At 39.5% G+C, this 25,533-nt stretch overlaps 1 protein-coding gene across 1 annotated transcript in view; it reads left to right on the top strand.

Annotated features, from left to right (window-relative positions):
• Positions 1–22,216, top strand: part of LOC140931541 (integrin alpha-8-like) — a 30,585-nt gene extending 8,369 nt beyond the window's left edge. The window contains exons 10-32 of the mRNA XM_073381348.1: positions 590–642; positions 1,754–1,838; positions 2,530–2,638; positions 3,533–3,627; positions 4,481–4,571; positions 4,658–4,703; positions 5,837–5,944; positions 6,398–6,456; positions 6,748–6,923; positions 8,620–8,748; positions 10,258–10,340; positions 11,135–11,276; positions 12,076–12,162; positions 12,820–12,890; positions 13,577–13,660; positions 14,454–14,559; positions 16,326–16,439; positions 17,485–17,538; positions 17,878–17,955; positions 18,432–18,545; positions 18,824–18,922; positions 19,443–19,568; positions 20,234–22,216. Of these exons, the coding sequence (XP_073237449.1) occupies positions 590–642; positions 1,754–1,838; positions 2,530–2,638; positions 3,533–3,627; positions 4,481–4,571; positions 4,658–4,703; positions 5,837–5,944; positions 6,398–6,456; positions 6,748–6,923; positions 8,620–8,748; positions 10,258–10,340; positions 11,135–11,276; positions 12,076–12,162; positions 12,820–12,890; positions 13,577–13,660; positions 14,454–14,559; positions 16,326–16,439; positions 17,485–17,538; positions 17,878–17,955; positions 18,432–18,545; positions 18,824–18,922; positions 19,443–19,568; positions 20,234–20,308 (2,184 nt within the window). The 3' untranslated portion in view covers positions 20,309–22,216. The remainder of the gene's footprint in view (positions 1–589; positions 643–1,753; positions 1,839–2,529; positions 2,639–3,532; positions 3,628–4,480; positions 4,572–4,657; positions 4,704–5,836; positions 5,945–6,397; positions 6,457–6,747; positions 6,924–8,619; positions 8,749–10,257; positions 10,341–11,134; positions 11,277–12,075; positions 12,163–12,819; positions 12,891–13,576; positions 13,661–14,453; positions 14,560–16,325; positions 16,440–17,484; positions 17,539–17,877; positions 17,956–18,431; positions 18,546–18,823; positions 18,923–19,442; positions 19,569–20,233) is intronic.
• Positions 22,217–25,533: the final 3,317 nt, after the last annotated feature.

Genomic DNA, 25,533 nt, shown 5'->3' with positions numbered 1-25,533 from the left:
ATTGGCGCGAAATGTTTAACTATACCATTGCAAGAAAATAACAAATCTAAGATAAAAAGAGTGACATACATGGTGTGCAGCTTGAAACGTCGCATCTGAAACTTTAACGTAGTAATGTCCTTAAGACTTTTCACTCAGTGACCGAGCACTACTGCCTGGTTACCTGCACAAAATGGTGTTGTGTTCACAGTTTGAGTACCCGATATGTACAGATGTACAAATGTGCTTCATTTCGCCCTAATGGACGCCACTTAGGAACAGCGGGGAATTACTGACGGGGAAAAGCATTGGACTGCCTCGGAACTAAAATAACAGCACCGTGCCCTAATACGACAGTTACGAATATTTAAAATTCATACTTGGCTCCGAGGCTGAAAGGAATAAAAAAATCACATTGAGATTCAGTGATTAATAATTCATTTAAATCGTTTTATTTTGCCTAGCATCGGAGCCAATTATGAAGTTTGATATTTCGATACTGGCGTATTCTGGCTTGGGTACTTGAAGTTTATCGCTCGCATCAAGTGTGGATGTAACCTTGGTGATAAGCAATCTTATTAGTTAGGTTAATTAAATATCTGGCTTTCAGACTGGGACGTATTTCGGAGGTGTCATTTGTGCTGTTGATCTGGATAACAATCAGTAAGTTTCACAAAGATTCGAAGGGTGTATCTGTATCATTGCTCTCTTAATAGGCCATTTGCATGTGACGTCTTTTTACTACTAAGACCAGAATTCATTTCATTTCTTCTTTCATATTTAAATTTGTTAATCCCATTGAGGTTTTAATAACAAAAGCCCTAATTTGCACAAGAAAGCAAAACCCTGAAGGATTCTGGTAGTAGTAGTAGTAAAATGACGTCATCGAGCAAATGGCCTATAGGGAGTTTGAGCAAAGCTGTTTTGGGTGACGCACGTCAACCAGAAGTAGACTTTTTGAATCCTTGGGTATTGGTTTTTCCAAAATACGGGCAAATCATCTCTATGAGAGTTAAGACACTGATCAGGTCAAATTTCGTTCGGTCAAGTGTTTTAAAGTGAAAAACGCCTCTCTTCCGTCGCTCGTCGCTCAAGTAAGTAAGTAAGTAAGTAAGTAACTATTTGACCAGAGTAGCGCATTCAGCAACGAGGACATGGGAAATAAAGATGTATACATTTAAAAGTTAAAAGAAAAAATCCGAAGGTATGTATATAGCCTGTGTACAAACCCCCCTCCCCTCAGTAAAAATCGGAGAATGGGCCCCTTCTCCGATATTTACTGAGAGGAGGGGGGGGGGGGGGATGGGGTCTGTACATAGGCTAGTATGTACAGTACGAGATTAAAATCAACAATAATGCAACAAAAGTCTAGCTAGTTTAATATAAAAAGTCTGTGCCAAATAATAAGAAATAAAAGTGAAAAGATTAAATACCTAATCATATTTTTAAAACTATTTAAGGATGTGGCACTTTTAACGCAATTGGGTAAAGAATTGAAATAAATAGCCCCTAAATACTTAAAAGTTCTTTTGCCATGGTGCATTTTAGCTTTGGTGGGTGCAGATTGTTTCTTCTCCTAGTTGCATGATTGTGCAAATCCCCCTTCTGAAATTTCCCGCCACGTAACATCAGCATAGTCAAATAACAGCTGCAAGAGTGAAGTGTCTACCTGTTTAGAGGCCTCCAGCGTGAGGCATGATCGTATGCGAGACATTTTTACGCATTTTCTTGTTTTTATCGCACAGTAATAAAATTTGACCGGTTTTTGTGACAGGTTTACAGACGTTCTCGTCGGTGCTCCATACTTCACTCATGTTAAAGACGAAGGGAGAGTGTACATCTACTTGAACAACGGCCAGGTTGTGTTTCTTTTTTTTTTTTCGTTCTTGATAGAGACATTCAGATTATAGGACGAGGGCGACCACAAGGAAGAGACTTGAATGAGGCTCAGTAAGATGTGAAGAATTATCCATATCTAGGAGGATGTTATCCACCGAGGCTAAAGCCCGAGGTGGATAACATCCTGCGAGAACTGCATTATTCTTCACATCGTACGAAAGCCGAATTCAGTAATTGTTTTATTACTTCGGATAGCCGTTAACGCCATTTTGAACGATGGTTGTTTTAAATCAATTATTATTCATTCAAAATATTTCCCCGATTCTGATTGGCTAAAAGGGATTTATCAGGGGAGAATGGACCTAAAAAAGCGTAATCCGCAAATAATATACTTACTTTTACTTACTTTTACTTTTTTCACCAGAAAAGTTAAGACGGTTATTGCTATTGACGTAGGTTTAAGCTTTATCCCGTTCGCAAAATGATAAAACTTTTAACATTTCGTAGCTTGTTTCCGCCACTACGTATTTTCGTTAAAACAAGTTGTAGGATGACGACGACTATCACGTTTTCCCGCCAATATGACGCTGGTTAACGTACGTGCTCTTCTAAGTATTGAGAAAATCCCGTTCTCGTAGTCGTCCTAGGGAGAGACCACTTTTAAACATAGTTTCTTTTTACACTTAAATGTTGTTTTACTTTAATCTGCAGGGAGCACTTAATTTGCAAGACAACTTTCTTGAGGGAGATAGAAAAGTGAACGCTCATTTTGGACAAAGTATTGCTGCCGTCGGAGACTTAAATGCCGATGGGTTTCAAGGTAAAGCTGGAAGTTATTTTTTCTACATGGAATATGTTTTCCGATTGTACCTGCTTTTAAAGTGACACCCTTGAGTGATCCGACCTTTGCAGTTCAATCATAATCAAAAGTAGCCTTTGGTTTCGAGGGCTGACTGCACGAACCTAAACCTTGGTAATTGTTGCTAACATGCGAAAACAGTAGCCAATAATGGTGAAATACCAGTAGTAAGCAAAGGTTAGGGAGTGCGGGCGAGCCGGACCGATTGGAAGTGGAGAAGCTTTTGCTCCAACGCTGTGATTTGCGTAGGCTTCACGTGATAGAAGGTCAAAAAGCGCGTGATCATATTGTGTTCTGTGCATTCCATTCATTTTTAGTGAAGTCTAAACGAATGCCAACGAATGCTGGCTATATACGTGCCGCGCATCGGTAATAACAACCTGGAGACTGGATTACGGGCTTCTCTGGTCGCCCGCAACGAATAATAGAGCAGTGTTATCAGTATAGTTACCTTAGCATAGCAACATCAGCATTAGCATGTGACAGCATCAGTAGCAGTCCCATAGTTATGAACGTCATTTTCAGCCCTTCTTCAGTACATTACATGGTCACCATCATCAGTAACATCATTGTCAACATCATCGACTGGAAGAACGTTAGCTAGCACATGTAGCATCGCTTCCCTCAGCAGTCAGCAATAACAGTGTCCCCACCATAAGCAGCCCGGTTTCTGATATGGAAGTACAGTCAGACCCCGGTAATACGGACACTGAGGGGGCCATAGAAAGTGTCCGTATTAAGCGGGTTGAACTTAGAGGAAATGTATTAAAGGGCTCTCTTTCCCCAGGGACAAAGCAACTGATCTGTTAATCCGACGATTACGTAATTTTCACGCGTACGTTATTTTCACCACAGACATTGCTATTGGTGCACCGTTTGAAAGAGATGGCAGTGGTGCTGTGTATTTATATCATGGAAGCAGCAAAGGAATAGAGTTGCATTACAGACAGGTGAAGAACTTTATCTCTACAGTCTTCAAACACTTTCAAAAGTACAGAGAAAACAAAAGAAATCAAACTCATTGGCTTATGACGCGATGTAGCTTTGTGATTATAGGTGTTAGTTCAGTCATTTAAGATACATGTCTCATTTGGACAACTTTTCATTAGCAAATTCCGCTGAAGCCACGCCCGATTCAAGATTGAGTTCGGGAATCCCTCTCATCGTCAAAGGACGACATAACTCTTTCAGCACTCGCCCAACCCTGGAAAAGGCCTAAGGCGTCTCCAAATGAGAAAACGTTTTTGGGACCGGGGTGTGTGGGGGAGGGGGCTGTTTAGGCGTTCAAACAAACGTCTTTTTGTACGTACCTAACTCAATACCTACGTTAAGTAGACCCAAATGGTAAGTTTGACGGTTGATTCAAACATTTAACTTAAATAAGTTGACTCAATTCATTATCACGATATAAAAATGGTCTACAATGCTTTCCAGTCAAAAGCATGGCGGCACACAGTGAGAAGTTCGATTTTGAAACAAAGTAGGTCCACATTCGAAACTTCCATGCTGGCCACCCAAACTTTTAAGTTCGAGTGGCCCGCATGGGAGTGTCGAATGGTTCGAACCAAATTAGATATATCGGACTTAACTGATTCAAATCTCGATCTTTTCATGTACATGAAAAGTTCTTCCTTTGAATTGGGCCTTAAATAACCCTTTTGGAGATATTTAAGATAATTCCGCCTTTGACCCAAGAATATAAAATTTATCTGTAACATAATGAGCAAACCTTTCGATGAAGTATCAATCCATTCAGGATGAGTACTACAGTATCAGTGATTGCGAATTACTTTCTTTTTTCAGAAAATTTTAGGTTTAACGATCAAAACGGGAATCAAGTTGTTTGGATATTCCTTATCCGGAGGAGTTGATGTTGATGAAAATGGTTATCCCGGTATGTCGTAGTTTATAAATCCATGATAGCTAGTGTGGTGGATTTTTTAAAGTTCTCTAACCCTAATCTTCTGCCACAATAATTAGATATTGCAGTTGGAGCTTATGGCTCAGACCATGCTGTTATGTTAAGGTAAGGGTTGTTAAGTTCAGGGTTGTTTAGCGAGGCCAACTTCATAGACACCTCTTTTGAAAGTCGAACAACGTTTAAGAAGTTCGACAAATTCCAATGGACTGCAGTTTGCTGGTGTTGACAAATATTCCCTTAACTTCCATCATCAGGGCTTGAAACGTCGTGCTATTGTCGTGGTAAGCTTGCTCGAATGTAGTTCGACTGCAGCACGACACCAGCACGACTTGGTTTCAGACGTCGAATTTAATTCAGTCGAATACAACGGCTGTTGCCGAATACAAAACACAAAAATGAAGAAACGGTTTAGCAAACCTTAAAATGTGTTCTAATGTATTTATAATTTATGAATTGAGTTCGGCACGGCGGTAGCGCGACGTTTGAAACCAAGTTAGAAGCTCAAATGCTTTTTTTCATCAAAACCCAGGAAACACGTCAGCTTCTCCTCCGTATGTTAGTGTCACTCTTTGTATGTGCCAGTACTGTTATACCGTTATATAGTGATTTTGTGCGAGAAAAAATAGATTCGGGCTACAAGATAACAAAACAGAACAAAGAACAACAACAACAGATTTAAATAATGAAAATGTGTGCGTCCGTGTATGCATTGCTGTACCACATTGGCTATTAAGGTAATTTCCTTGTTTTGCACTGCGCACCCTCTACTGCGCATAACATTGCCCCATCCAAGATGGCGGCGGTTCTTCCCACTAGCGCAAAAAGAACAAACAAGGGCCGCTTTTGCAGAGCTAAAGCTTTTATTCGCAATAATAATGCCGCAGATCGGCTGACAGCTTCCAGTTTGCTATCGAAAAACAAGAAAATGAAAGAAATGTGCGTGATCCCGAAGTCTGCAGTGGTTTTTCACTTCGCGGCCGTCGAGTTGTGGAATTATTAAAATGACCTGGCTGACTAAAAATACCCCAGTTTAAGAGCCTGCTGACACGTAAACAAGCACGGTGACCCCATCTTTTTATTGCATTATTTTAATGTTCATATCATGAATGTTGATTATGCCAAGTTTCAAAAAAAGTTGATAGTAGAACAATTTCAAGGGAATTACCTTAAGCTGCCATATATAACCTGCTTTATCAAATAAATGATGATGAAATGTTGATAACCGTTATACTGTTTAGGTCACAGAGTATTGTGAATGTGGTGGGTGAAATTAGACTGAGCGAGCAGCAAATCACTTTGGAAGGCAACCACAGCGTTTGTAACCTTGAGAGTACTCAGCACAAATGGTATGATCTCATGTAATCACTAATGGTATTTCAGTGTCATAAAACGTGTATCTCCCGAAGAGCTCTCTAAGAGCTTTTTCCAATCAAACAAGAGGATGGTATTCAATCTGATGGCCCTTATTTAAAGAACACTTTTTAAACTATTCGAAAATTCATAAGCCTGGGCACCCATTTTGGTGGGAACCAGAAGGAAACGTATAAAACATTGCAAACACCGCCCGGTTTGGTCAGTTATTAGGGCGCCCTCCATCCGTGTGGAAGGTCGCGCCGAGTAACTGAGAAGTGAAGTCTCTCTCTTTGCCCTGCAGATGGCCACGTAGAAATAGCAGTCCCGTCTCCAGTAGGAGACGTAAAAACATTCTTAATTTATTAGTACTTTGGGCTCGATACATTGAAACTTAAATAAAGTAGGTTTCTTTTAGGGGGTAATTGGTTATCATTTCTCGCCCGCAGTGTGAATATCACCATAGTCTTTTACTACAATGATGCAAGTGCTGCTACTACTAGTAAAGGTTTGTTAATACCGACCACCAACAATTCGTTAGTTAGCTAAATATTTGGCTTTGAGAATGGGATACTTGCAAATATTATTTTATTCTTATTTTAACTTTTTCCATTTTTTCAAAGTTTAAAAGAGCTCACTTTAGCGGAAACTTTCAAGCTTTAATCAAATTTCTCAGATAGCTTTTATATTCAACTATGTTTAAAACATTTTATAATGTGGTGCGGAAATGTTTTAACGAATTATGGACAATGAAAAACTGTTCATTTGATTAAAAAGCAGAACTGATCCCTTCTTTTAGACTTGCACATATGGCACACGGTGGAACTAGACAAGGACAGAGGGCAGAACGCGTTGCGCCGACTGTTCTTCTGGGATGCTTTAAACAGAAAGAGAACGTTTATCCTGGAAGATAACTACACCATTCGTACAAGAAACACATATTACAGTTTGCAGCCTCTAACAGTTTATTTAATGGTATGGCAATTCACTTACCCTATAGGTAGATTTCCACTGTCGTGTAATTTTTACGTACGTAAATAAAATAGAGACAATGTTTGAAAGGCCGCGCATGAAGGAAAAAGTTGAGGGAGATTCAACTTTTAAGTTTACGCGCGGTCTTCCATTCACTGCCTCTACTTTCTTTATGCATATGAAACTGAACAATGCGACAGCGGAAATCCTCCTTATGAGTCGTTTGCAAATAACTTCAAGGCGGCCTTGTTGATGTGTTCGCATTCTCGACTCCAGAGCTCTTCTCTTTTGCGCATGACCAAGGGGGAAAACAGCTCTCCTTTTCCCTGCGCGGCCAAAAGAATGAAGGCTGTGGAATCGAGAAATAATGGTATAATCGAACTTAAACAATTATTGAAGATTAATTTTAGTAAGTAATGCTTTACTGTTAATTTCTTTACGTTTACAAAGAAGTTCAAGAGTTTTTAAACTCGAAGTACGTGCTAAATACATAAAAATCCCTTACTTCAGTTGGACATGACACTTGTGAAATTACAGTAACAGTTGTTTAAATTAGTCGTGTACAGTTTGATGAAAACTTTGAAAACACTGATCAATCTGCGCATTAGCGGAGTATTGTGCGCTGCTAAACAAAGCAGAGGACTTTTTTCTCTTCTGCGCATTACCATATTAGTTATCTGCAGGTGACGTTATGATGTCTAGACCAATCAAAACTTTGCGAAAGATGATTTACATGGTAATAACAAATATTTGGACAGCAGCAGATCTCATTTTCCAAAGGATGAAAATTGCGTTGTTTGGCTACAGCAACATGGCGCCAAACGTTATGCGTTAACGCCCTACAACTTAACTTTTAGAAATGTTCCGTGTAAGTCCCGTGTAAAGACGTAGGGAATACAGAAGTGACCGTCTGGTAAACATCGTGATATACTCCAGCTTTAAAATCTTAACTGTATAAACTCAGTTACTTGCAAAAGCTTAAGTGAAAACAAAAAGCGTGTATAGTTTGAGCATTTTGCCAGAACCATTTTCAAACGTCTTGTCTCGGTGTTTAGATAACCGAGGTCGCTACAAAGGAAATCTGAGGACGTAAGCTTAAGCCTTAAACTGGGTTTTAACTGAATAGAGCTATAATGAATTATATCGCTGTGCAAGGTCGATCGCTGAAGGAAAGTGCAGGAATGGTGAGTTGGGAACCTTGAAGCGCGGATAACGCCAAAGAGATTAGGTTGCTTTGTTTTAAGAGCACATTTCCATCTTCTGTAATACGTTACTACAAATAGGATAACAAACGGTATGTTTACACCGAACGTCTTATTTAGGCCTATTTTGTTATACTTTAGAAACTTTTAACTGTCTGGATACACTATGCACTATGCAGCTAGTCATTCACGTGGTAAAAAAACTGCCATACTGGAGAGCATCAGACTCACTAGGCCAAGAAAAACAAATGAAATTACCATTTCAAACTGATGCGAGCTCTTTGTTTGTCTTGTCCCAGTGCGTTTCACGGTCTCTAGCATGGCGGTTTTGATGTGGATGATCAGCTGCAAAGGGCCCATTTCAATTATACCTCCCTCAGTTAAAAGAAAATGGCCACTCATCAACATGTTACACGCTTTCCTTTCCAACAGTGCTCTTCCCTAGAGTCGGTCGTTTAAAGATCTTTAAATATGAGATCATCTTTGTTTTGTTGCAGGAAAAAGACGAACTTGGCGATGTAAACTCCCCTCTGACCTTTGATCTAAATATCTCCCTTCCTGCACCCCCTTGTGATGGACTGTGTCCTGTTCTTAATGATTACCTGCCAAGCACCTATCGAGCTGAGGTTATTATGTAATTTATTATAGGTGGAGTTTTTGTTGCCATAGCGACGAGATACGTGACATCTTACACAGAGTAAAACGCTTTCTCGCCAAAACTACTATCCTCAGAGACCCAGAGGCAGCTAAATAGGAAAGATATTTATCTAAAGTGGTGAAATCATTACAAAGTGTTAGATGTATGTGAAATAAAACACAACTACGATGATCATGCTTCATTTGACTTCATTTCCGCAGGTCTTATAGGATTTATTTCATATACATCCATCATATTCATCTCTTTCACGGGAACATATGAACACATAATTGACCAGCTCCCAACATCAGTGGCTTCATAGCTCAGTTGGTTAGAGCATCGCCCCGGTATCGCGAGGTCACGGGTTCAAACCCCTTTGAAGTCCTGAATTTTTTTCAGGCATTTTACGCAATTGCATAAATTGCTTTCACAATTGCGAGGATCATTCTTCGTCTGATTTCATTACAAAGTGTTAGGGAGAAAGGCAGAACTCCTCGGTTATTCCTCTTTCCCAATCAGTTCAATATCTTTAGGCCATTCATGAAGCAGGAAACTTAGATGCTTTTAAAACTGGGGCTTGTTTCTAGAAAGTCACGGAAACTTTAAATTTGTAGTACGCCTCCTAGTTCGGCCTTTTTTAAGATTACGCCGGAGACTTGGCCGTTCTGTGTCATATTCCTCTATGGGATTGTTTGGGGTAACTAGCACTTCTATTGGCTATAAGTAGTAATATTATTAAATTCACCCCCCGAAACAGCCCTATAGTTCACTGCAACTGAACACCGACCTAGTCTCGACTTAAGCGTGATCTCAAAATGACCACTGGCAAATGAAATTTTGATCTTGTAATTAAACACAGCAATCATAAACAGCCTTGCGAGCCTTTTTATTGCTCGGTCTTTCGAGAAACGGGCCCCCGCTTCGGTTAGAATAAGTACCCGGGTGTATTTCTTTCTTGTAAACCTTTTGTACAGTATTTCGCTAGTCTGAACATTTCGTCGCCATTTGCTTGCTGCCCGTTTTGGTCCCTGAGGATGCTGAAGTCTAAGATTGCGCAAAATTGCAAAACTATGTCATCGTAGATAACCGTACGGTATAATTTTATCGGCGATAAAAAAGGCTGCACCATATTACATGGGATTTTTCAACTTTCGTTCAGTTTGTCAAGCGAATGTCTGCACGATTCAGTTTGATCCATATTTTCAAAACAAAACTGCGTCGCCTGTGGAAGTTTATTAAGAATCGAAAGTTATGATTTCTGCTCCACTGTTTGCGACTCTTATTTTTTCTTCAATGAAATTAGTGGGATCGTACGCGTAACACGCGAGCAGCGAGACAGAGAGAATCTAGGACGTTTGCCCGAGAAGAAAGGGTGACGCCCCCGATTTTTTGGCTTCACCATTAGCGAGGTGCGCGTAATACCCCACTATATTTTAAGAAACACAGGAGATTTCATGCAGTCTACTCTACTAATATCTCGTAATTGTTTCTTGTTTAGGTCTTTTTTAAGAAAAAATGTAAAAATCATGCTGCTTGTGCTCCAGATTTGGCGCTTAGTAGCAACTTGGTTTTTTCTCCCAGGTAAGTTGGTCAATTTAGCGCTTCTGCTTATTCTTCTCTTTTAAATCCTGAATTTTCATTAGGTCCGTTCTTGGCTTACACTTCAACGAAAGCGAATTTAAGAAGGAAGAAGTGTTCTGCTCTATAATATAATTCAAGACACACAATTGAAGAAATCATGAGCGAAAGCTCAACCGAACGAAAGGAAATTTTCCCTTTCTTCCGTTTCGATGCTTTGTTCCTGTCGGTTACCATCCACTATGAGCAAAAACTACCGAGACGGAAGCGGAAAATCACAGTCTTTGATGTCAACATGGCAGTGTTGCGCGTGCCCGTTGGTATCCTTCACCTTCATTTGGGTATCGGTCTAGATGATATATTTGAAAGACGAATAATTCGTATAGGAATGAATTCGCTGATGAATTAGGAGCGGCCACTTTCCAGTACGCTCTACTGTCGTTTTTAAAACTAAGGTACCTGGAGGAGGAAGCCATCAGAATGCTTCTCGAGAAAGCTCGGTAAATCCAGTCTCCTTTAGATTAAACGAACCACAAATAAACCCCTAGAGGCTGTTGGTGTAATGGTCCAGAATCCGTGTGCGGCTAGTTAGAGGGAAGAAAATAGGTGGCACCTTAAAATGAAAGCCGGGGAACAGTAACACTCGACTGAAAAACACTAACTCTTTGCTTGTAAGCCCCATTATGTTTCTCATTCTCCAGCCTGAGATATTTGCGTTTTGGGTTTTTCCTGATTTTGGGCCCGCAAATTCAGTGTAGACCCAGAGTTCTTTTTGCTTACTGTACTATTTTCTGCAGGCATGTTAAAGAACTAAGAATTGGAGTTGTCAAGAATTTTACTCTGCAAATCATTGTAGAGAATAAAGCTGAAGACTCTGCTTACGCAACCAAGTTAATACTGAAATACCCAGATAAACTGGACTACGTTGGATCTGAACAGGTACTGTTTCTCCTAAAAATGACGATATCAGTAACATTATTTCATTTAATGCGTATAGCTTCAAGAAAGCTCCCCCAATTCGCTATCGACTGAGAACATTAAATTAGCGCTAAAGAGCTTATTCGAGCACCACTGTATTATATGGACAATGTGCGACCAATGAAAGAATGATCTTCATTGTAACTATAATCATGAATGTAGTTTTAATTGTTACCATAGTTAGAATCGGCCTCGTAATCGTAATACTTATAGTAATCATAATCATAATCTGTAATCATAAGTCGTCACCGTAAGCGCGAACATAATAATCATAATCATATTCGTAATCATATCATAATCATTATCACAATTAAATTATAATCGTAATCGTGGACAAACTCATTTTTTAAAGGCCACAATGGTCGTAAGTAATAATAAGGAAAAGAAGAAAACCGCTCTTCTTTAACACAATATGTTAAACAATAGATAAAGAATACATGCGGAGGTAAATATCCCTCCTCAGGACACGGTGTTACCCTAATCTGGCTGGTTAGGGACGGACCATTAGAAAAGTTATGTGGGGGGTGGGGCGTGGGGAATTTTCGAGCCGCAGGATTTTTTTTTGGTATCAAATTCCTTGTATGAATTTTTTTTAGGCCATAGCATGAATATTTTTAGGATTAATTGGCGAATAATTTTCCCTTGCTCGAATATTTTTTTTGTACTTCGCCCGCCTCCCCCCCCATAAGTTTTCTAATGGTCCGTCCCTTAAGTAAGTTGTTTGTACCTTAAGTAAAATTGTTTTTTGTTTGTATTTTAGGATGTAGACTGTGACAAGACCATCCCTGTTAATGGCACTGCAACAATTAATTGTGATGTAGGAAATCCCATGCAGGGAAAGACAAATGTATGTCCACTATTTTATTCGTGAATCATCCTTTAGTGGGCGAGGATCAGGTTTAACTCAACAAAAAGATTAGACTTGCTGCAAGTCGTCAAGCGGCCAAGTGAGCGACGACGCGCCATATTAAATCGGACGAAGGACTTTTTTGATGATGTATCCCAACTGTTAGCGCTACTTGCATAAATCTCGATTACAGGAGCATTGTTCCTTTGATTTCTTTTCAAAATTGTTTCATGAAAAAACTTCAGTGGGTGAATATATTTACATGTAACAGAACGTCAACAATAGGAATTGTTTATTTAAAAATCCGTTTCGAATACTATCTTGCTGAAGAGTTACACAAGTCTAATGTGCCAACATTAGATGAGGCGGCACCTTTGAAGCTTTATCGTTTTCCTTTATAAAGTTAAGATCGTCAGTCAGCTTTGAAAGAGTATTAAACAATTCAGTCCCTTGCCCAGTACTACTCCTGCTTGTCACTGGTTCTCAGTTTGTCGCGTGATCTACACGTTTCCGATCACGTGAAGCACGCGAGTCTGCTACGTCACCAAAATGAATTGACCAAGGTAGACGTAAGAAGAAGCTGCACAGGTGTACTAGTGAAACGCCTATCGACAGAGCTGGTAAAATGTTTTCTTTAATCTTGTTTTCTCTTTTTAGAAATCATTCATAATCAAGTTTTCGCCGGGTTCCGTAAGAGAAGCCTTCATTCTTGAGGTTGAAGCGTTAAGGTGCCTATTTCATTTATCATTTCATTTTCACTTCAATCTTTCTCTCGAGAGGAAGTGCTTATTCTTTTTCGTTTTTAAGCTAAGCTCTGAGTAACAAACGTAGAGTAAGGAGCGCAAGAAATTGTTTACGTTTTTCTTATCGCTGCTGAAACTATTATTGGTTTACTATTTTGTTGTAGTGTAGGTATTCTTCAGGATCCTTTTAACCTTGGACTAACGCCTTTTAATTAAGGAACCGTCCGCTAAAAATGGCACATGTTCAAAAGCACATGAAGCTCATTTCGAAAAAAAATAATACCCTCATACTCTTTTATGCGCTGGCTCACCTTCGCTGGAAACATTTTTTTCTTGTGCAATGGAATTGAGGTTACATTCAGGTAGCTTGCACCAGAAGGAAGCTTTTTCTGCGGTTAAGGAATCCTTTATACTTACTTTTTTCAAGTAAATGTAAGGCAGGCCTCTGAACCCAATGAAACAGGAATCAAACTATAATTTAAGTAACCTTAGCACTGCTTCGTTCGTATGCAAATTTTCGATGATGCATGACCCGTGCATATTGCGCAAAGAGCAAAAGTGAACTTTACATGAATCACCACCCAAAAACGGCACGTAGAAGAACATAATGGTGTTATTAAACAACCCATTCATGAGGTGCACGCTTCATTGTTTTACTGATTATTCTTCAGCCAAGATGAGGATGTTAACGACTATGATAACAAGATACGATTTCCGGTCACCGTAAAGTTTGAAGCGGATGTTGAAATCACAGGGTATGTTCAATGGACAAAATTTTGCTGGCGCTATTCATGTAAATTTAAGTAGACAGGCAGAAAATTGTTGTTGCTCAAAATATCTATATGTCGTTACTGTTCATCAGTAGGATGCCTAACATGTGTGCAATCAGTGCAATTCCGCAATTGGTTTCGGCGCCATTAAATCCTATACCAAATTGTAGAGCATTTAGGAGGAGGGTTCGTACCCCGCTTTACGGACACCCTCTTATCTCATTTTTACCGACAGTTTTCTTTGTCTCTGGAGAAATCCGTTATGTTGTCTCTAAAATCAACCAGCTTACTTAGGACAACGGAGAGGTTTTTCTTGTCCAATCAATAGGAACGTAGCTTAACGTCGCTAATTAGTTAAAAATAATGGCTATTTTGTAAGTCAGACATGTTAGTTTGTTGATGCCAACGCTTAATTTGAAGTGATTTATTATTTTGCCATTAAAATGTGTATTTGTGATGTAATAGCCCACGTTCGATATATCAAATTTCTAACATGACTCTGAGGCTTTAGGGACAAAATTGCAAATTTTTTTGACAACGCCACTGTCTCGCAATTCCCAGAGGAGACTTGAGCGCAAAGAAAACCAAACCAAATATAGAAATATGACCATAAAGCGTCGGACTCAAACGGAGTCATTTTACAAATTTAATATATCGATCGTGGGCTATTAACGGTACTCGCTTAATAGAAAACGGACTCTGCCTATGGTACCCTTCGTGTCTGTAGTAACATAACAGGGTTCGATTGTATTTCTGATTCACAATTTTTATTTTGTAGCTCATCAAAGCAGGATCAAGTTGTGTACTCAGGACCTGTGACGGAAAAGGAAGACGTTAAGAAAGACTTGGACTCTATCGGACCTAAAGTGATCCAAACATTTACTGTAAGTTGAAAATGACTCGCTCACTTACCTCTAGGATATCGTGGCCAAAGAAAATAAGTATAGTGGATCTATCAGTGGTATTTTAGTCCTATTTGCTTTGTGCTTTCCTATCACCTCCGGTCAGCTATCGAATAATGAAACCCTAATCAAACAGTAGAGATGTGGCCCCGTGAGTCTGATTTCACGATATGTTCAATTCCCTACTGAGTAATATCTGAGATGCGGCTCAAGTGTCGTTTAATAGTCTGCCAGTTATGGCATGCTGATAGGTTCTAACAGTGACCGCCAATGACAACCTCGATCATACCTAATTTGTTTTTTAGGGTGTCATGCTGGTTTTTATTTAACAATTAATAAATGAGGCTGAGTATCTTATGAAGAATTATGGAGATCTCGTATAACACCCTCCGAGATCTCCATAATTCTTCATATGATACGAAAGCCGAATTCAAAGATTGTTTTATTATTCATTCAAAATAATTCCTAGTTTAAAAACATGGCTAAAACATGCTTACCTCCATCGATCCATCGACGTTAAGTTCATCTTCGATAGTGCACGTTTAGGTTTGTCCAGCTCCGCAAGTATTCTCCAAATAGCATGTCGCCCTTCAAGTTGTCTTCTTACTGTTCTTGCCATGTTTTTAGCTATTGTTTCGCCTAGTTCTTACTCTTGAAACGAGTGAAATGTCCGCCATTTTTCAAGTTCACAACCAAAACAACTCAACCTCTTTCCCAGGTCTTCTCGGTTAACGGTGCCTTAACCTGCGAAAACGCTGCATTTTTGACGTCATTTCCTCGTTAAACACAAAATTCTTCCAAATTTGGTCATCAGTAACTGGTTATGGTGAATCAAACGTGTGCTTTTAGCCAATCAGAATCGAGAAAATATTTTGAATGAATAATAAACAGATATTTCTGGGTGCAGGTGTGATTTGCCTCCTCCCAGTCATGTCCAATACTGCCGCACTGTTACGGACCGTTAAGAGCAGTTAACGGACCGTACGTTCTGCACAAACCGTCACTATTACTCACGGTCCGTATACTGAGCAGATGCGGAGCGTGCGTCTCATTATTACATGAGGGCACAATGCATTACGGTTCGTTCGATCCGTACGGTCCGAAGACATGCGGAGCGTGCATCTCATTATTACATCAGGGCACAATGCGTTACGGTTCGTTCGATCCGTACGGTCCGAAGACATACGGAGCGTGCATGTCATTATGACATCAGGGCACAATGCCTTACGGTTCGTTCGATCCGTACAGTCCGTAGAGATACGGTTCGTTCGATCCGTACGATCCGCACGGCAAGAGAGGCGCACTCCAACTGTAATATTCCTCGTTCTATAAACCATAAACCAACACAAGCGCAAAAACCAAGAAAGGCGCACTCGAAGTGTAATATTCCTCGTTCTATAAACTATAAACCAACACAAGCACAAAAACCAAGAAAGGCGCACTCCAAATGTAATATTCCTCGTTCTATAAACCATAAACCAACACAAGCGCAAAAACCAAGAAAGGCACACTCCATGAGATGCGATTTACCGACCGTAAAACACTCTTTACAGACCGTATACCCCTGTTGTCGATCCGTTCGATCCGTACGGATCGACACATGGCTTATACGGACCGTTACGGTGCGGGTGTATTGGACAACCCTCGTGATTTGCACGGTTAGCTCTTGGTACACTTTTATTGGTCTCACCTTGCAATCTCTAAAAAGATTGCTCTGATTGGTTCCATACTAAAATTTTCGTCAACAGTTGCGTAATAAGGGCCCTAGTGCTGTTGATAGTTCATTGGTGACTGTGAACTTTCCATACTTGTATTCATTGTCCAAGCCTGAAAGCTACCTCTTCTATCTGATACAAATTGAGGTGAGTAAACCACGCAGTGTAAAGTTTCAGTAGTAAGTAAGTAAGTACGGTAAGCAGAATGGTAGGGTCTGACTACTCTTCTTTCCTGCGCTGGAATGTATTTAACGTTGATGACGTCATAGGCCCATGGGCGCCAACAACGTTCACTGAACCGTTACCTTACCATGTACCTTTTATTTCTCTCCGCATCCAATGCTTTTGCTTTAAAGGATCATGAATAGTGTATATTAATCAGTGCGAAGGTAAAAGTTGTACCTCTTCTAACTCAAAATACAATAAAATTTTGTGAAGACTGTTGTTTAATTGTGCGACCTCCTCCTCCTCCTCCTCAATTCTGTTAGTCGACGGTGTCGACGTTGATATATTCCTGTGTATTGTAATGAGATTGCCGCACTGAAACCAGGAGTAACCAGTCCCTACTTTACTACTTTGTTGGAAATTCATGGGATCATTTTAGCTCTTAGGAAATTTTTGTTTGTATGATTCATGTTTAGTTTCAGTTCTGTCAGCATAAAAAGTATTGCATTTTTGGACGGAATTTGCTTACTCCCCCTCTTTTTCTTACGCGGATTTTCTTCTATGTACTAATAAATACTGAATTTCAACTTCCTTGCTGTAACCCTCTCTCAGTACTGTCTGTCATAACTGAATATCAAGGCGTTAATAACCCTTTAACACCTTTTTCTTTTCATAAGCTCATGTTCAGCCCAACCCCAGTGTGTTCTAAGCTTGATGATGTGTGCCAATAATGGCTGTTGTAATATTCATTCTGTTATTGATCTTCTTTCTGTTTAGTCTTACACAAAAATCTCTGTGTCGACTGCGTGTTTTTTAACGATAGGTATATAAATATTAAACTGATATGTTGAGTTTTTCACTAGTGTTGACCGAAATAGGACTTCTCAATAATAGATTAGAAAGTAAAACTTACAGTAAACGACTTTGGCTCATTAGAAGGACTGTTTTAAATTTTAGCACCCTGTCTAAATTACATTACCAGTAGTTCATTTATGTAGTTTCTTTACTGACGTCTTTCTCTCTTAAGCTTAATGGCGCCTCAGGAAGCTGTAACGCCAATATCAATCCTCTGGATATCAAGGTGAGAAGTCTCACTGCCAGTGTTAAACCCTTTTTATGGGACAGGTATCCCAAGCTAGAAACTTACGCGTCCTTACCTAGGCTCAGTCTCCAGCCGTGGATGTCTCGATCTGGTTGGGGGAATCGCGGGCGCATCGAGACACCAATGGCTGGAGACTAAGTCCTTACAGTGAGTGTGAGGGTATGCAACAGTCGAAGTAAAGAACGAAGGAGTTTTTTCCCTGGTGGAAAAACCGGCATGGTTGTTTATCTTACACTGTTTCATAAAACGCAGGCTTCAGACATTGGACATGAAACCTCGACACTAAAGAACACATTTACCTGTTATTGATTTTATTAGTTAACAAATGCCACGCCGCGAACGAACAACAAACAGTCATTACGTAGACGGCGTCATACTGAGGAAAACGCTTTGCTGGTGAGTACTGGATGCAATGGTCAAGGGTACGCAAGACTGAGGAGTTTTCTACTCTTAAGATATTTGAACAGGTTACTTAGCCGCTAGAAATCTCTTGTTAACTGTACATTTGTGTGTGCTTTTCCTTTTGGTTCTGAGAGTGAAAGACAGCCTCTTGAAGTTATTCTTGCGATGGATACTTCTCCTTGCCGCCATGTTCTTTGATGTCCTCTGTAGCTTAGTCAAACCTGTAGTAAACAGTCAGTGTCAGTTGGGTTGGTCATTTGGTCATTCCCATAAGTTTACCGCTTATAAGGAGTACGAGTTGACTATAAAATCGAGTTAATTAAGGATGAGTAGGTGGAAAGGTATCGTCCAGGTGACTGTAGTCCTTAATAGGACCGCTGTTGACAGTGACTGATGTTTCGAGAACCTGTGCCCTAGTAATCTACAGAGTCTAAGAGGAAAATTGACTATTATGGTTTGGTTATTTACAGGGCTGCAAACAGGCAAGTTGCAAGGCCTTTCAGTGCAGTCTGGGAACGTTAAAGATGGGTGATAAAGCGAAAATCACAATGACATTTCGACTTTGGAAAAATACACTGCTTAAGGTTTGATCAACATATAATTATTGGTTGCACAATAGGTTTCACTTCCCTTTTCCCACTCCTTCCATTTTAAGGGTAAGCCCTGAGGCCATTTTTTGGGGGGCGTCCTATACGCCTTAGACGGAAGCTAACGCAAAAAGTTCGTATTACGTCGTAAGCGTTTACAAGATATAACGCACCTGTGTGAGCAGTATTATGTAATCATCTCTCGCGTTTGACGTTTCTGCGATATCGATGGAATTTGTTACCTTTTTTCACAAAATAATTTTATTTTTCATCAGGAACTTGATCCTCTTAAAGCAGTTGATTTGGAAACAACTGCAAAAGTGAAAGTACCAGACGAAATTGCACAGGCGGATGAAAACAACGACATGGCGACGGTGAGTAGGCGGAAAGCATTTTACAGTAGAGCACTATTTAGTATTATTTTGGATTTCGGTTGTTCGCCATTTGTTTGGTTGCTATCTCATTCCAAACTTTCAGATAGTAGAAGCAACACTAGATTAGGGAACAATGATAAATTGCGGAGTTTTACAGCATTGTCAAGGTGGGTTCCAAATTTCACGTGACTAAACTGAAGTTGTTGCCAAAACCAGGAGTGGAAAAGGGCGCAGTTGCAGGGAATGAGAGAATATAAATGATCTCTGATACCTTCATTTTCGAAAAATACCCCTCTTATATTGAATACCACCCAGCCTTCTTTTTCAATTTTCTTTTTCTCCAGAGACCATTTTCGAACAATACCAGATTAGTTGAAACGGTGGCCATTAACCGCAGGAAAAAAATGCGTTTTCATGATCATTTGAGTTGGCGTTGGCAGGACGTCAGAGCAGCGTCATTAGGGTGTGACTAGAATAATCTAGATACGTTAACATATGGTGTGTTCATCTTTCTTTGCAGATATTAACGACAGCAAAACCTGCACAGACTGGAGCAAGAAAGAGAAAAATGCCTTGGTGGATCATCTTTTCGTCTGCACTCAGCGGCTGTGTACTGCTGGGCGCTGTTATATTTTTGTTATACAAGGTGAGACTGGAGACGATACATAGATGTTAAGGAACATTCCTCATAGTAATTTTTGGGTTAGGGATGGTGAGGCCCTTAGCTAAGAAATAGCTTATTCATCGAGATATGTTACAATACAGAATAATGCAGTTTTTAAGTATGAAATTCCTTCTGCTCTTTTCGTTATGCGTTTCGCGTACGTGATTTACATTCGTGTTCCTTATGCTCATGCCATAATTAGCTTGCTTTCTAACGCACTCGTTCATAAGAAACAATATAGGGCAATATGAGATTTGTATTTTGGAAAACGCACAGTTCACGCTACGCCACCGGATAAATTTGAAAACTCAACTTTATTCGTATGTTTAGGCCTACCGCCCATTGTAATCGAGTTCCCAATTCAGTCATCTGGTGTAAGTCTTACATCCTTGATTGTGGTTGCGGACTGTCTCTGTAGTCAAGGATTCCTTAGCGCAATCAGCTGCAGTAGTAACGAATACTTTCACGCACTATCCAAAAATCGATGTCATAACTTTGCCCAGTCAATCACCGATTCCACTCCTGAGTCATGAATGCGCCAGAGATTCACTTACGTATACATATTTGACATCACGTGATCACAAATTTCCTTATGTTCTCATGTCATTTGCACCAACTTCTGATGTGATTTCTGCCGTTTTCTTCAGGGAGGATTTTTCAAAAAGAAACGAACAGAGAATATCTCGAGTCTATCAGAGGAAAGCCGTCCCATGAATCCTTAGTAACCTCTAAGGCACACTAATTTAAAGAAGAAAACAAATAAAATATTGTTTTCATTATTTAATATGCAAACGCAGTAGTTGTAAGGAAGACAGAAAAAACGCTTTAAACTAGCTGTAGCCTTTCATGTAGCACATCATAGCGCAGAGTACGTAGAACAGCATTTCCTTCTAAGAGCTGAAAGTTTACACTTAGGTTTATCTTATTATAAAGGTAAATTGCTGACGGTCTACTACTATCCATAAGCCATATATTTTACACGATCACATTGGTATTGGACGTGTATCTGTATTACGTGTAAGGACAGTTCCGACTGTATAAGATGTATAGTGAAAATCACTGTTGCTGTAGGGTGTTGTCATGGATAACATAATTTATTGCTTCGTTGTATTTTGAACCATATGTGTAAACCCTTTGTCAGACAAAAATTGATAATTTCCTATTTTTACCTCAAGAGAACTTTTAAGCACAGTATGCGCATCCTAAGCAAGCGCATAAATCATCACCATACCGATTTGTCCATGTTATGAAGTTTAAATTGTGATGTAAGCTGCATAAGAACTATTAGACGTAAATAATTAGCAATTATTGAATTCACCCTCTGTATGATGCCAAAGAATTATGCAGATCTTGGAGCTAGGGATCTGAATAATTCTTCACATCATACTGAAATCCGAATCCAATAATTATTTTATTATTCATTCAAACATAGTTAATTAGTTCATAGTTTTTTAAAAAGCTAAAACGCAACCTCGTTTTCAGGGGTTTCATGTTACCGTCCCTTTTTTTGTTGCTCATACTGTAGTATTAACGTCATTATATCAGATATCGCAAACGTCTTCCTATTTGATGAATAATTAACAATTATTCGCCGAAGGCGAAGTTAATATTGTTGAATAATCCCCTATACCAAGTCGACGGGATTATTCAAAAGTTAGATCTTTACAGTATCTTCAAAAATGGCAAATGATAGTTTTAATCTTTTTGTATCGAGTTTTGTAAGTTTTAGCATCAACGGTTTAAAAGAAAACGCCGAAAATTTAATTACTTCCCAATTCTGAGAAGAAAAGTAGAGCTTTATTTGTTTCTGTCAACTCACCGTGAATGAGAAAGTTTTCTGTGTCGCTTCTTGCAAATGCTGTCAACAGCGGCTACGATCAAGGTGAGCGTTGTTTATCTTCAATGTTCTTTGCCTTGTTAACTTGTTGGCACGTACAATTTTCGCAAATATTTGCCTTCCTTTTTTCTCCATAAATTAACTTCTATTTATAGGCAAAATTGGTCTTGCGAGAAAATCCCAAAATCACAAAACAATGACAAAGCGACCTCGTTTTCCTCTGTAGTGGTAAACATAGCTTCGAACCAAGAGCTATTATGGCTCTTGCTTCGAACGTATAAATTTCAGCTACAGTAAATTAAACCACTTCACAATAAATCACGCTGTTTAAACACCATGAAGTCTTTCCTTGCCTTCAAAGTCATCAGCACTTGGATATTCGTGTATTTTCAAAAAGGCTTTACTATGAAACTTTGGCAAAACACCCAGTTCACGACAGCGATTTTGGTCTGCTTTATATTCACTGCCTAGCGCGGTGAATATAACGTCATAGTCCTAGATAGCTAACCAATCAGATTGCTTGAATTACCAAGATCACTGAGTGTGTATATGCTAATAGCTAATATTCGTATAGGTAAGTAGTTTTGAGGACTAGTCTGATTTTGCTTTTCGGCACACTAGTAGCTAATAGTTAATTTAGTGGTTATGAAGCCAGTCAGACGCCTCTGTCATGTTTTTGTGGACTTTAATGTGCATAATGCTCAGTAGAGTTCCTGTCAATTTGATCTTATTACAGCTGTTATTAACCAATAAGAACGTGGCACTAATTTATTCCTTCACAATTTGTTAACAAAAAACAAAGCCGGATTGTACACGGTCAGGAAGCTTACAACATAAACTGCAGCACCCTTGTTTTTATCTTTGCTGTCATTGCCGCTTTTCAAAACCAGTCTCCTATACTACCTATGGCCACAAATATGCAAGTAAGCAAGGATATTCCTGTATTCTGCGTGGCTGTATTATCCAAGTAGGGGCGTAGCCAGGATTTTTGTAGAGGTACGCACAATTCCCCAAATCCACTACTCTTCCTGCAAAGTCCCAAATCTGCTGTGCCTTGATAACCTTTTTGAGATGATTGACTGAATTACGTCAATCGTTTACGTTTAAAAAAAGGATTTACAAGGAGATTCAATCTGGGAAATTTTGGTGCCGAATATCGGTTTGTCGTTTACACGCAGATGCACGAGACTGAAGTGTGAACAGTTTGGTCACGGCTCCAGAGTTTTCGGATGCGAAATCTAATGTGAATACTTTTAAATCTGCAATGTTTAATTTGCCGTCCAATTTCCTGCCCACGGGCAAATCATTCCAGTCAATTGCAACCAAATGACCCTACACCGGGCTGCACATTGCCGTCCATCCCAAGGCTGGACCCAAGAAATGCACAATAAAAATATCTCCAAATAAAACTCTGCAATCTTTATTTATAAGCGTTGCTGCATCACCAAAGATACATGTTCCTTTTAAAGCTGCAATTATACGTCTTAACTATTCAATCCGTGTTTTAATACACTGCATACAATACAGAAACCTTTAGGAGAAAGTCCACATTTTGTACGTTTGAATATACCGTTCTTAGTAAAGGGTACGTTTTATAAGCTTTATACGGTGATTGTAGCGAATGTCAGCCATACACTGATCAATTGTACTTGCAAAAATCGACTTGGTTTCTCTTTACTTCCGTTTACTTTGATACCACAGTATCTTAAAAGGTCAATTGATCAATACAGTAAAATCCACTCACCTTTGGCTTGTTCTCGTTGGCTTTCATGGTTTCCAAATCTTTCCAGACCGTACGTCGCGTGCGTGAAGCGTGGCAGTGGGGAAACATATGTACGGTCTCAGTCTCTTTCGTCCGAGTCGGCAGTCAAATCCATCCCCACGTCGGGTGAAGAAAGATCTCAAATATCCCCTCCCCCAGGAGAACAAGATTGGTCAAATGCCCTACTCCAGGGCCAACAAAGATAATCAAATCCCCACTCCATGCTCTGCCTCCCCTCCCCCCTCCGGCTTTACATTGATAGGTGCATAACAATCCAGTAGTATTTCAGGCTTTTACTTACAAATGAGTGATTTTTATACCGCTGTACGACACGTTCTTTTTGACCGAGTGTAGCAAACTACGTTAGCGTAATCGTGCTCTTAACTTAGTCTAATGCAAAGATGTGCAGGCCAAAGTGAAAACATGGCTTAGCTTTATACCACCCACCTCGTTATTTGCGTGCTATTTATTCCCGCCGCTTCTGTAAATATATCATTGAAGAGCCGTCCACCGATGAATCACGTCGCTTTTCTGGAAACCGCGTTCGAATGTGGAAAAACCCATTCTTTTAGACAAAAAATATTCAAAAAGGCAAACAGAGTTAAATGAATTGAGGCAAAACAATTATCTTTTATTTATTTCCTTTTTTGCTATTAATCATTTATTTATTTTATTTTATACTATTTAATTTTTTTGCCTTCGACTTTTTCAAGTACGCACGTGCGTACCATGCGTACAGGTAGCTACGCCCCTGCCAAGGTATTGTTTATAAAAATAACGAGTGTACTGATGAGCAACTTAATCTACTGACTGTTTGCGTTGCATTCAGCAAAAGCATTGGACAACTCAATTGATACGAAAGCCAAGGAGGGGCCTCAGACGTCCTGCTTTTCACTTCTGATTTTCGACTTCCGAAAGGGGAGTTGGAAGCTCAAACTTTCGGCTTTCCACATAATTTAGATCTACTGATCAATATGAGTAACATGGGAAGTCATTTTTTGCTGTTCGATTAAGAAAAAGCGTTGATTTGTTTACGTTTTTATTTTTTTTACTTTTTATCTCAATCGTCAGGAATCGTGACGACTAACGCTAGAGGAAAACTATATGAATTAAGGTAGATTGGTTGCGCGCAACTGGCGAGGTCAGAACTGGGGAATAAAAGCAAGTCTATCTCGAGTTGGAGGAAGAGAACTAGACCGTTGATACGAAAGCCAAGGAGGGACCTCGGACGTCCTGCTGTTCGCTTCTGATTTGCGACTTCCGAAACGGGGGTTGGAAGTTCAAACTTTCGGCTTTCCGCATAATTTAGTATGAGTTACATGGGAAGTCATTTTTTGCCAAGAGAAACCATTAGCTCATGTTGGATTAAGAAAAAGGGTTGATTTGTTTACGTTTATATATTTTTTTTACTTTTTAACTCGATCTCTAGGAATAGTGACGACTAACGCTAGAGGAAAACTATATGAATTAAGGTAGACTGGTTGCGTTCAATTCGCGGTCAGAACCGGAGAATAAAAGCAAGTCTCCCTCGAGTTGGAGAAAGACAACTACACCTTTGACACCACTGGAAAGAGCGCTATAAAATTAGTACAATCTAGTATGAATGGTAGAAGATACTTCCGATGAAAACCGAACGATAACTCGATAAGAAAGAAAACCGCATCGGTGTGTTCCCCACTTCTCCGTCACTTCCAACACAGTCGAGTCCTGCCCCTGTGCCCAGTAAAGGACGAAACAGACTATATACTACGCGAAGGAGCGGTGGAAATCAAACCTTTAACGTAAAAATTGCTCAAGGAAAAGCAGAAAAATTATACTCGGCCATAAAGGGTGTACTCATTTTTGCGTTGTTCCAGGTGATTAACTGTAAACAAGGCTAAAAATTATTATTTTTTGCAGTTTCAAGAAGACCGAGTGCAGTTGTTTGCCGAAATTAAAATATAGGGACTTAGCGCCCGATCGTCTCTGGAAGACGATGCGTAATCATAACCTAATTTTCATAGAAATGTATTGTTTAGTTGACTGTTCAACAAAAACAGAATTAAATTTAGCGAGGAAGAAGAAAATAAAAGTGTTCTCCCATCAGAAAATGAATAGAGACACACGATATATTAATAGGCGATTTATGTTATAGCGGTCTTAAGGCTTAAGCCAAACCACAAAGTGTGCCTACATCCGGTGGTCGATACAATGTTCACTTTATGTAGGATATGGGAGAGGTGAATAACTAGAATTTTCGAGCAAATTTCATCAATAAACTGGAAATCGTGACATTTTAATTAAGTAATCATGATCCTAGCATTAACAGACAAACAAGTTGGTTCGAAATGAAGGAATTACTTAACCTG

Source organism: Porites lutea, chromosome 3 (genome assembly GCF_958299795.1).
Source record: "Porites lutea chromosome 3, jaPorLute2.1, whole genome shotgun sequence".
Classification (NCBI taxonomy): Eukaryota; Metazoa; Cnidaria; class Anthozoa; order Scleractinia; family Poritidae; genus Porites; species Porites lutea.
Note: the sequence above shows the minus strand (reverse complement) of the source record. Positions and strands in the feature narration are given on the sequence as shown.